We start from the raw sequence: 13,748 nt of genomic DNA, 5'->3' as shown, positions 1-13,748 counted from the left end.
AGACCTGGGCAGTGAAGGAGGAAGATATTCGCCGGCTCAGACGTACAGAAATGACAATGATTAGGTGGATGTGCAGTGCATCCTTGCGTCCAAGGCCTGGAGGGGCTGGGTTTACAATGGAAGAGTTGAGAGGTAGGATGGGACTGGAGTGTATTGGTGTTGTGATGAGGAGAGGTAGATTGAGGTGGTTTGGACATGTGGAGAGGATGGGGGATGATAATTGGGTGAAGAAGGTGAGAAGTGTTAATATTGGGGGTGGGGTTATGAGGGGTAGACCGAGAAAGACATGGGACGAGGTCATTAAGTGTGACCTTATGGTTAAGGGACTGAACAGGGAGGCTGCAATGGATCGTGCAGTGTGGAGAGCCGCCATTAGGTGACCAAGGCCGACACATGCAAGCATGTTGGAGCCTTTAAAAACGAAAACGAACACACACACACAGACATATTTTTCCCTCCTTCCCCAAACGTTCCCCCAACACAAGATAAAATATTTTCCTCGAACACTCTTGGCATATATCACAAACATTTTAGATAAGAATCATAAATTTCAACAATTGTTTTTGAAAGGTACACTACCTGTCCACTGACGTCCGAGGTTGCCCGGCGTTGCAAGGTACAGTACCTGTTCAGTGACGTCCCTCGTTCCGTGGCGTCGTTACCTTTCACAGCACACCTGCCGCTAAAGTATCACTCACCTACACGACGCACCTAAACGAACACTCGTGGCACAGTTCACATATATTTTACATAAAGTATAATTTATCACTAAATGTCAGACCAAGGTACTGTACCTGTTCAATGACGTCCCTTGTTCCTTGGCATAATTACCTTTCACAGAACACCTGCCACTAAAGTACCGCTCACCTACGGTATGCACCTAAACTAACACTCGCTGCACAGTTCACATATATTTTACATAAAGTATAATTTATCACTTAATATCCAACCAAGGTACAGTACCTGTTCAATGACGTCCCTCGTTCCTTGGCATCGTTACCTTTCACAGCACACCTGCCGCTAAAGTATCGCTCAACTAGACCACGCACCTAAACGAACACTCGTGGCACAGTTCACATATATTTTACATAAAGTATAATTTATCACTAAATGTCAGACCAAGGTACAGTACCTGTTCAGTGACGTCCCTCGTTCCTTGCCATCGAACACACCTGGTGCTAAGGTACCGCTCACCTATGCTTCGCACCTAAACTAACACTCACGGCACAGTTCACGTATATATTTTACATAAAGTATAATTTATCACTAAATGTCAGACCAAGGTTCAGTACCTGTTCAATGACGTCCCTCGTTCCTTGGCATCATTACCTTTCACAGCACACCTGCCGCTAAAGTACTGCTCACCTACGCCATGCACCTAAACTAACACTCGCAGCACAGTTCACGTATATTTTACATAAAGTATAATTTATCACTAAATGTCAGACCAAGGTACAGTACCTGTTCAATGACGTCCCTCGTTCCTTGCCATCGTTACCTTTCACAGCACATCTGCCACTAAAGTATCGCTCACCTACGCCATGCACCTAAACGAACACTCGTGGCACAGTTCACGTATATTTTACATAAAATATAAATTATCACTAAATGTCAGACCAAGGTACAGTGCCTGTTCAGTGACGTCCCTCATTCCTTGCCATCGTTACCTTTCACAGCACACCTGCCGCTAAAGTATCGCTCACCTACGCCACGCATCTAAACGAACACTCACTGCACAGTTCACGTATATTTTACATCAATTATAATTTGTCACTAAATGTCAGACCAAGGAACAGTACCTGTTCAATGACGTCCCTCATTCCTTGGTATCGTTACCTTTCACAGCACACCTCCTGCTAAAGTATCTCTCACATACGCTACGCACCATAATTTATGCCTTCATTAGGATACGTGGCACATTTCACTTACACTTGACACAATATCATACACAAGTACATGACTACCACAATGATTCCACCCTAACCTCCGCAATTATTCCCTTCCTTACCACGGTTCAACATGACTGTGATGCAGCATCCTTCGCCGGGAGAGTACGATGCAACTCTATTGTATTGGCACACACCACACTCCTTCACAAACACCTGCAGTATGTTTGATGTATATTTCACACAATTCCATATGCATTTTCACTATCAGAATCACAATAATTCCATCCCTAAACACCTCTAAGTATCCCTTCCCGACTATAAAAACTGTACGTGATGCCTGCCCCATTCCACACTATGGTTCATGGCATCCATAATGCTAACTAGTTCCATAATTTCACCAAGCCGGCCACAATATCTTTGACACAAAAAACAGTTTAGGCATTGGCTTCATTTTATAAGTATCTGTACTCACGCCATAGGGCCTTGAGGAGGGCGAGAGGTGAAACCCCGCATCAGTGAACACGCATATTGCCTCTAAGCCTAACGATGGATAATGGACACAATTCCTTTTCATGACATATATCTATGTTCCATCGACAATGTCACATACATATATGCTCACAAAAATTGGATTATCACACTGAGTCTATAGGGGTTTTCGCTCGGGTAGGAGGGGGAGAATTAGTACGAGTTTAAAGGGACAGTACACGCAATGCAACCTCACCACCTGGCTGCTTGGAAGAGACTGAGGTTTATTGGTATGTGCTGGGCCTCGTGAGGCAGCTCAATGTTGCAAATGCCTTAGCATTGGAAAGTCCTGCACTCGCTACGATGCTTCAAAATTTGATGCGAATCCACCAGAAACTTTATTTTTGGCAAATTTTTTGGTGCTTAGAAACGCGATTCGAGTGACTGAACATCTTTAGAACAATCCACATGAAACGCAAATCACGTGAATGATGCTGAGAGGGTTAATCTGTTGCAATAACTCAATATTCAGGACTGAATCATGACAGTTTTATGCCATGTTAGAGAAAAAGGAATATAGTAATTATACATGGTGGTCCATATCTTACACTTATAATCTGCTACAGTGGATAATTTATCATGTGTTGCGGAGCCAACTTAGTGTTATCAATGATCTATCCTGCTCCATGTAATAATTTTCTTCTCTCACTGTCACACCCACGGCCAGACCTGGAGACTGAGCCATCCCCACAAGATTATGTGAAGTTCTACTAGTGCTTTATTTAAGAATCACATTATCCACCATGTATTGCATGTAATACCTAAAATATTACCTCATATTTATTTATTTCTTCTAGTATGGACACAGTATACATAATCAACACATAAGAAGCATACTGTCTACAAAGAGTTGTTAACCTTTACACCGCGGTGATGTTTCTGCGCTCCTTGCGCGTCCCGCAAGGATATTCGTGCTCCGACTAACTTTTTAAAAATATTTGCCAAAAATCATTTATCAGTCCTAGAATATTATAATTACATGTAGATATGGCACATACCTTCTGCTTTCTCCTGGGATCTTTGTCGAATACTGTAGGACTTGTGGACACTTCTGAAATTGGGTAACGAATTCTACACTTTACACTTCCCAACAACTCGTAATATGATTACCACAGCCTGATATTATCACTAGAAACACTATTCTATGATATTCAAGTAGTTTGGAATCCATTTACCAAAAAAAAAAAAAACTGTGAAAGCAATGAAAATTACGAGCACATACGAGCTTCCCACTTGTGCTCGTTCCCCGCTGGTATTCTGTCATTTATTATTCATAAACACACTCACACTTTATATGCTATTACTTTATTACACTTCTGTATATATATATATATATATATATATATATATATATATATATATATATATATATATATATATATATATATATATATATATATATATATATATATATATATATATATATATATATATATATATATATATATATATATATATATATATATATATATATATATATATATATATATATATATATATATATATATATATATATATAAATACAGTATTTATCCAGTAATAGTAGTTTATTTTCACTCCAGGCATTAACTATCTCATTCAGTAAACTAGCTTAGAGAGCAAAGCTTTGACTGTCATTACTCCAAGTATTTATACTCATATTCTTATATTATTAACTATTTACATTTCGATTTTATTTACACTATGTTATACACTGTCTATCTATCTATCTATTGCCAGACGCCTCAATCCCGTTTGGGGTGGTCACAAACAAATCGCCTCCAAGTCGCCCTGTCCCCCGCCATTTCACTGCCCTCCTCCCAACTCACACCCCCCTCTCTCATATACCTCTCCACCCCATCCCTCCATCTCATCCTCGGCCTCCCCCTCCCTCTTCCCCCCTCCACCTCACTCACATACACTCTCTTCGTCAGAGTTTCACCCTCCATCCTCTCCACATGGCCAAACCACCTCAGTGTGTTCCTCACAACGCTTCCTATCACATCCACATCCACACCACAACGCTCCTTTATATCCTCATTCGTCAGCCTGTCTCTCCACGTGACTCCACAGGCTCCCCTTAAATAACTCATTTCCACTGCTCTCACTCTTGACTTATACACTGTCACTTCCAGTAAATAAGGGCTCCTTTCCCTTGGAGCCAGGATGAACTTGGGACACTGAAGCACTCGTAGGTTATCATCATTTCCTCCAATGGCTCATCACACGATTCACCAGAAAGATTGTAGTCACTGTTCATTATTATCATGGATAAATTAGTCAGTTCACGCTCCACAGCAGAGTCATTTAGTCCTTTAACCCTTCCCACACGAGGTTTAGTAGGGGTAGAGGTCACAGGGCCCTCTAGAAGAGGCAGAAATGGAGAGGCGTGAGTGCTACGTGCCTTCATCTCAAGAAACAGCACTGAACTAAATGATGAGGTGGATATGGGGCCGCCAAGGGTTGACAAGGTCAGCGAGATTACAGCTGCTAATTTATATGCTGTGAAATGATTGGCAGGAAATTAGGTAGTTCCAGGTGAATGTAAATATCACTTAGGCTTCTCCCTTCCTTTCTTATATATATTTTTTTTACAAGAATAGGTTATACGGCATAGTTGAAGAGGAAATTATCAGGGAAAATTAGCGAACAAGTGCACGTGGGGTCTTGTCAGATGATAATAAGCCAACTCCAGGTGTATGGCACTATCAGTTACCTTATTTTATTTTGGTATATATTGTTTTGTATAAGAACAGGGCATAGGGCTTATTTCATTGGACGAAACCAGTGGAAAATTCTGGGGAAGATTTGCTTAGCGCAGCACAGCCGGGAAGGCGAGAGGAGAGGGTAATGGAGAAAAGGTAGGGAGGGGAGTCAAGAACAGGGATAAATGGCTAAATTGCCAACAAAGGATGGGAGTACAGATGACATTAGCAGTGCTGACTATTGTTGGACACTGGCAGTACTGATAGATGATACAAGCCACCACTTGAAACCCAGGGAGAATTCAAAATAACACAGAATCGCAAAAGTGACGCCTTGCAGTATGATCCATTGCGCCCGAGCGTCATGAAAGTGACGCCCCGCGGTTAAGGGGTTCAGCTTCTTCCTTACTGGTTTATTATGCATATTGTACTAAAATTTTCTTTTCTACAGTATGTTAATTCTGCTTAACCCACCCCGTCCCGACCACTTTTTCACCACTGGTACCCCCCAATCCCGACCATTTTTGGACCCAAATTTTTTTTGCTAAAACTTTCGCTTTTGGTCAAAAACAATGGTCAGTCACGAAGAAAATGTTCACCGGGGTACATAAGTTGCCTAAACAGGTATACCTTTGTTACACCTGGTACTGTGTTCTCTGTAGGTGGTCTGAGGCTCTCACTTTTTCTATGGTATTATAAGTCTGGGAAACCAATGAAAGTAAGTAGATATGTATTTATTACAAACATAAAAACATGTGATACAAGAGTAAACTGGATTTTATACAAAAATAGAGGTGAAATAAGCATTGTACCATCATGCGAACCGGGCGAAATCAGTCAAACTGTTCACGATGAATCGCTAACATTGCTGAATCATGATACATATCATTTTTTCTACTTACATAATACATCTCCAATAACATTATACCATATTACATTTTATTGAACTGTTTTTACGTTTTCACAGGCCTTTCAATAACATTTAGCGTAATGTTAGCGCTTATTTACGTAGTGAGTGAACTCGCTGTGACTGTTGTTTCAACTCGTATTGTGTTTTTTCAACTTACATAATACTTTCCTAATAACATTACACACTTTTCCACTTTAGAGAACTGTTTTGAGATAGTTTCAGGCCTTATGTAAATATTTAGTGTAATAATAGCGCATAATAACACAGAGGGTGAAGTCGCTATGAGTATTATTTCAACTTACAACCTATTTTTGTATTTATATAATACTTCTCCACTAACATTACACATGTTTCCACTTGATATAATTGCTATCACATAATTGGAGACTTTACTATTCTACTGAGCGTCATATTATCGCATATTTACACAGTGAGTGTTATCGCGATATCATTTGTTTCATCTTACACTAGTATTCAACTTATAAATTACTTTCCTACTAACATTACACCCTTTTCCACTTTATATCATTGCTATCACATACTTACAGACCAGAATGTTCTACTGAGCATAATATTTCCGCAGATTTACACAGTGGGTGTACTCGTGACATCAATTGTTACAACTTACACTATTTTTCAACTTATACGTTACTTTCCTGCTAACATTACACCCATTTCCACTTTATATTCTTGCTACCACATATTTACTGACCAGAGTGTCATACTGAGCGCCATATTTTCGCAGATTTACACAGTGGGTGTAGTTTTGATATCACTTCTTTCAACTTACACTATTTCTCAACTTATACATTACTTTCCTGCAAACAATACACCCGTTTCAACTTTATATAAGACTTAGAAAATACTGACTGGCCTTACCATTATACTGAGCGTCATATCGCCATCCCACACAGTTTCAGTAGTGTAGGAAGTTATGGTACTCTCTGAAACATGGCTGAAGGCACAACGCGACATTGGTGGTGGTGGGGGAGGTTGGGGAGGTGGAGAGGGGCTCCTTTCATCACTCGCACTTCTCTTCCCTCTCCCTTTTCCTTTACCCTTTCCCTTCCCTTTCCTTCCTTTCCCCACATCCTGGGGCTGTGGGGAGGAAGTCTGGGAATATTGTGTGGCGAAAGACGTGCTGGGGAGTGGCTCCACCTCCTCTCCCCTAGGCCTACGTGGACCACGTACTCATGCTGCCTCCCTCACACCACTTTCCATTTCACCCCACACTCCCGCCACACCACTTTCCCTTTCACCCCGCGCTCCTGCCACACCACTTTCCCTTTCACCCCGCACTCCCACCACACCACTTTCGCCTTCCCCAGACAAAACACTAGGACCATACCTTATTTGCCTTCTCGCCCCACCTTCTGATCCTCGGGGTGAGATTTTTTCCTTCCCCAACCACGAGGCAACATCACGTCCTAAGCCGCCGTCCTCGTCCTCGTCCTCGTCCTCATCAGAATCTCTCTCTAGGAGATGGAGAGAGGTCCGTGCAGGTGGTTTAGGTGCAGGCTGGCCTTCCCTTGCCTTACGATACGTGACATACCACTTTTTCCGGGGTGAAGGGACCTCCTCATCACTGCTTGTTATTTCCTCCTCAGGCTGCACATAATCTCGATCCACCACATCATCATCAAGTGGAGAATCACTATCTCCAGTGAAGGCATCCAGGGTGGATTGTATTTCGTCGTCTAAGAGACCTTTACGCGCCATGTCTGACCTGGGTCACTGCTAACAGGTGAGTGACTGAGACAAGGGCGAGCACGGGTCACGCGGGGTCTGCGATTCTGCCCACCTGGCGGCAGGTAAGGGAGGCTTGGGTAGGTGGGCGAATCGAAAATCTCGCACGAATTTTGAAAATTGTGGAAATTATGAACCTTGCAATTGCAGGACGTTTAAATACGTCAACGGGATTGGCAGTGACAAAATGTGAGGACGTGGAAGTACATCGACGGGACGCCGCGGGTTAAGATTTTTAACCAAAAGAGAAACTTTTCTATTTTTTGCATCATTCTCTCTCTCTCTCTCTCTCTCTCTCTCTCTTACAATAGACTTTTCGAACTTGAGGGGCTAGAAAAGACTTCCATTAATCGCTTTGCCACTTAAGGCCTTTGTAAAATGCACATAATTTTTTGGTAGTAACAGGAACTAAATTAATTGAAAACAAGAAAAAACACTCCCTTGCAACACCTCCGCCCTCCACCTGGTCTTCGTTCGGAACACCTCACTTATGACATGTGACTTCGAACTTTGACACATTACCCTCAAAATCCAGTTACTTCATTCTCACCTAACCCTCGAACCTTCCACCAACAAATTAGATAAAAATGACTGAATTTGCTTTACAGTGACCTAAAACTATGACCTTTCCCTTTGATCTTGATCTTTGACTAATCTTTCTCAAATTTCAGTTTCTTAATCTTCGGTTTAACCTCAACCCTTCCACAAAGCTTCTTGTACATCGAAAACTGTTTAAAAGTTAACTTTGCCATATGGCTTTGACTTCGTATCTATCATTCTCACAAACAACAGGTCAAGCTCTTGGTTGATCCTTAACTCATCCACCATGTTTAACTCAAGTCAGGTCAAAACTGGCTAATTTATTTTGTTCTTACACAGATGTACAGTTTGGAATTAGCCCTTGCCTCATGACTTTGACCTTTAGCTGACTTTTTTTTTTTTTATGTGCTCGACTCTGGGCATAGGCTTCTCAGCCTGCTACCAAGGCCCAGTAGTCCTCCTACATATCGTACACTTCTACATGTCACCACTTCGGCTCTAACACCCATTGTCCATATTGAATACATGCTAGGGCTGTCTCATACAGGACTGGTGTATTGGTATTAGCGGGGGTATTTTTATGACATGTTGGCGGATCTTCTGTTAGATTGGTAAACTCTGCCGTAATGAAATTCAAATCCTTAAACTGTTCCCTGCACCAGTGGGGATTTGAACTTGGGTCCGGTAGGACTGCAAGCCACCTTTCTATCGATTGAGCCACCGCCTCAAAACCGAATCCCTTTGATTTTACCTGACCTTCACCCTTCCATCTATTCAGCTTCAAATCAGATAAAAACTGCTTGAGTTATCTTTGCCCACTCACCTGCAAATTTGACCTTTCCCTGTTACCTTGACCTTTGTTCTCTAAATCAAATGCCCAATATCTTTCTTTACATTAACCCTTCCACACATTTTGCCTCAAGTCTGATAAAAACTACTATTACTGACCTTCCCTTGTGACCTTGACCTTTGTCTTATAGTTCTAAAAAAAAAAAAATGTTTACTCCAGACTGATGCTTAACCCTTCAGCTAAGTTTTGGTTAAAATAAGATCAAAACTGTTTCATATATTTTATGAAAACACACACACACACACACACACACACACACACACACACACACACACACACACGCTTCACGAGTGCGGGTTTAATGACGTCCTCGGGCTGACTGAGTTAATACTGTACTTTAGTGAGATCCACGGTGACATCATCTTAGGGGAGGCGTCTAGTAGCCAAAGGTTTTATGAAGGCTATATCTAACTGACCCAAATTAAAACGAACAGATTTCCCTGTAACTTCCTTGACCCACCAGTAGAGACAACAGTTACCAAAAATATATATTCCATACTTATCATTAAAATGGAATGATTAAGGGAGGAAGAGAAGGACGTCGAGGAGCAGAGAACAAATTCCCACACACACAGTTCCAGACCCACGTTGAGACCGAGATCGCTGGTTGTGTTGCCCAAAAGATAATTTAATATTAAAAAGCACTAGGCTGAACTTTAAAACCTGCTAAGCTATAGGTGAACAGTTAATTTTTTTTGCACTACCTGGACTTCAAAACGGGCATTATATAGAGAAAAAATGTAAGATTTTTCGCATTACATTTTCAAGAAAAGTTCAAAATCTTGCGACAAAAGTACCCAATTAGCACACGGATGGGTAGTGAGCCTGCTGCCTGCTAGACCACGCTGCCAGTGATCTCCAAGCTTAAAAATTATTTGCATTTTCTGTTTTAGTTGTATTTTCATAGTGACGTGTATAATATATGATTGATATTTTTGGTTACTCTATATACGAGGTTCATATGACAAATCTAGTTTCATTACAGTAAAAGCTGCAATGACGGTGCCTGGATCCAGCCTGGCTTACAAGTGCATGGTACATAAAGAGGTAAAAAAAAATGGTCTAAAAATATCTCCTAAGGAAAACTAGACGAAGGAATCTCGGGGATCATCAAGGGAGGATCTTCGGAAGGCACATGTATATCCCATAGGTTCTAGGAGGACTGCAAAGGGCTTATTACAGATCAGTTCCTCAGTAACGCTGTAAATAAATAACTCAGTGACATTGGCTCCTCTAGACCGGCTAAGTGGGATCGGTAAATATAAAAGTCGGCACCATATCGTAATCGTCATCATCCAAACGTCTGCGTCACCAACGAGTTCATTGATCTATGCATCCATATCTTTTATATTATTTTATCCGGTCGTCGTCAGGATCTGGTTGAAGATCTAGCCAAGATCGAGTTGTATTTATGTACTGTTGGATTCTGCATTCATGCTTCCACCCATTTAATAGATTTACATACTATATTCATACGTTTAATATATTTACAGGCCGGCGTCAATGTCTGGGTGAAAGTCTAGCCAAGATGGAATTGTACCTGTTCACTTCTGCAATACTGCACAGGTTCACCATCACCCCTCAACCAGGCGTTACCCTCTTTACCGAAACAGACAAGACAAAGGCGCTTTTCAATTTCACTCTGCCATTCTCCGTCATCTTCACCAAGAGACCAACTACATAAGCTGTTGAATCTAGTGACATCTACGGTACAATGGTTCGCCATTAACCTTCCACGCAACATTATCCTCACTAGAAAAACAGGCATGAGAAAACTTCTAATCTGCTTCACTCTGTCACTCTCCTTCATCTTGAACATGACATCAGCTTTATGGGCATTTTAATTTGGCTTCACTTACAAGTCGCAGTAGCGCCATCAACTCTCCACCAGCTATAATTTTCACCACCGACACAGGCCAGACAAAACCGCTGTTCAGCCATTCTGCGTCACCTTCAACCATATAATCTACTGAAAGTTGTGACATCAGTACTATACTCTGTTCACTTTAACTTGGCGTAACATATTCGTCTTTTCATCTTGAACACTGTTGCTGGAGAGGGACGCCTTCATTTGGTGGCACTGATACAACTGGACTGTGGAGCTGCCTGGTTAAGTAAACGTCCCTCAACTCCAACCCAGTCCCCCCAAAAGGCGATAGTGGGCCGCAGGATGGGAACAACTTAAGCCTTCAGCCCAGTGGGTTTACATTTCAAATATACCACTACCACCACCATCACCAAGAACAACAACAACAACAACAACAACAACGACAACAACAACAACAACAACAACTACTACTACTACTACTACTTCCACCACCACCACCACCACTACTACTACTACTACTACGACGACGACCACGACGACGACACGACTACTACTACAACTCTTCTACGGAAATTTTGAATGTTTGGTTGTAATAATGGCATGACACAAGAATATGCTGCTAGTTATGATTTTTGTGTGTGTGATTGTGTGTGGAAAGGATGCAGGGTCTGAGTGTTGTGTTACTCTGGCACTGGGCAACGGGATACAGGCAGCAAAAGGACGAAAATCTCTGCCTATACTTCATTTACGTTAACTAACCCAGATATTCTCCCTTACATCTCGTAGTTCAGTGGCAGAAAAAGTGCTACAGCTTTACAGCCATTTTATATCACTTCTTTGTGACTAGAATCATATTCTAGTGTATAATATTGCTACAAACGAGCACCATAGAGTTGCTCTTCAGCTTAAATGCTGCCATTTTACATCATCTTAAACAATGACGGACCATTTATATCCTTCAATATGGTGCCATTCTTTCCTCCGCAATGAGGCTGTCCTCTCTCCAACCCACAATCTTTCTTATGTGCCTCTCCAAACTATCCCTCCACGTCAACTTCGTTCTCACCCTTTCCTAAGCGATTTATTATGCTTGTTACTCCTTGCCGTCCTCCTCTGTGTTACTTAATTATCTCGGAATCACCATAATCTGCATACATAACGTACAAAAAGACATTAACCACTCGAATCCATATATAAATCATTAAGGATGAGATGTTAGGGAGTTTTCTCAACCGATAATAATACGGGTCTTAATGTTAAATGAGTGAGAGAATTTTAACCACTGAAATCCATAAATAGATCGCTAAGGAAGAGGAGTTAGGGAGGTTTTTGAATTGAGGAGAATATGGTCCAGTTTTAATCTCTATCTGTCTGTCTGTCTGTCTCTGTCTGTCTGTCTGTCTGTCTGTCTGTCTGTCTCTGTCTATCTGTCTGTCTGTCTGTCTCTCTCTGTCTCTCTGTCTGTCTGTCTGTCTGTCTGTCTGTCTCTCTCTCTCTCTCTCTCTCTCTCTCTCTCTCTCTCTCTCTCATATTGGTGCTTCTGTCAGGGGTATCATAATAAAAGGAATAGAAGTACCCTAATGTAAATAAATCTACATATACGCTTTTCACTTTAACTTGGTCATCTCTCCGTCTTGAGTGCTCAGTTGCAACGATATATTAAGACTAGAATATGATGCTAGTCACGAACCAAGGACTAGGAAGAGGCCTTGGCATTTCCTTTTCTGCCACTTACCCACGAGGATTAAGATGCAAGAGAACGAAAATTCGGGCCAAGTTAAGGTGGAAGGACTATGATAAAGGGAATCATTCGAACAACAATGAGAAAGGGGAAAGTCAAACTCTGAGTTTTATGAATTTTTGCTGTCACTAGAGACATTAGTGAGTCATGCACCGTGTTAGAGCATGATCAAAAGTGTAGAGTTATTGGAAGTAAACACTGGCATACTGTAGTGAGTGTATTATTTACGTATACTAATCATCATCATTTTCTACTCTGCTCCTGTACACTCGTGATGACGTAATGCAGTAAGGCAATTTAATCCTCCCTGAGACATGAATCAGAGGAAAAAGGCAACTCCAGGAACAGTTCAGGGTCACTTAAAACACAAGCGCTTGGCGCGATTGGGTCACCATTGTTTCAGATGGTTAAAAGATTTCTTGTAAACTAGACTTTATAAATTAAACATTGTATGAATGTTAGTGTATGTATTAGTGTAACGTATAATGACTAGCCCTGTATAGGTATAACCCTCTGCAACTATATATAACCGTTAGGGACCTAAGTGAGAGAATGTATGTTGAGTTATGTGATGCCATACTAGAGTTTTGATGTGTGTTTATGGAGCTCTTGTGTAGAGGAGCTCGCCCGCTAGCCGCCTCACTTCGTAACTAGACAACAGGAAGGGCGCACTTGCAATATTGTAGTCCACAAGACAGTCATCTTATAATCGGTGGACTTTGGGCACAACCTTTTGACTTTTAATCCGGCAACACCATTTCCCTGGAGCCAGTGTTCTCGCCATCTTCTGTGTTCATTCGTACAGTACTCAATCCTCTTTCCTCTCTTATCTTCCACTTCTCCTTTCTTCTTCCACTTCTTCTTCTTCTTTCTTCTTCCACTTCTTCTCCTTTCTTCTTCTACTTCTTCTCCTTTCTTCTTTCCTTCTCCTCTTCTTCTTTCTTCCTCTTTCCCCTCTCCTTTCTTCCTCTTTTCCTTCTTCTTTATTCCACCTCTCCTTCTCCTTTCTTCCACTTCTCCTTCTCCTTTCTT

At 41.4% G+C, this 13,748-nt stretch overlaps 1 protein-coding gene across 1 annotated transcript in view; it reads left to right on the top strand.

The window, feature by feature from the left end:
• Positions 1-10,831, top strand: part of LOC145394749 (cytochrome P450 2L1-like) — a 116,166-nt gene extending 105,335 nt beyond the window's left edge. Inside the window, exon 11 of the mRNA XM_080268530.1 lies at positions 10,641-10,831. Within this exon, the coding sequence (XP_080124656.1) occupies positions 10,641-10,831 (191 nt within the window). The remainder of the gene's footprint in view (positions 1-10,640) is intronic.
• The last annotated feature ends 2,917 nt before the right edge of the window (positions 10,832-13,748 follow it).

The sequence above is a fragment of the Coenobita brevimanus genome, chromosome 28, assembly GCF_032717465.1.
Source record: "Coenobita brevimanus isolate Jiangsu-jjx chromosome 28, ASM3271746v2, whole genome shotgun sequence".
In the NCBI taxonomy this organism is placed as follows: Eukaryota; Metazoa; Arthropoda; class Malacostraca; order Decapoda; family Coenobitidae; genus Coenobita; species Coenobita brevimanus.
This window is presented reverse-complemented; position numbering and strand designations above follow the sequence as displayed.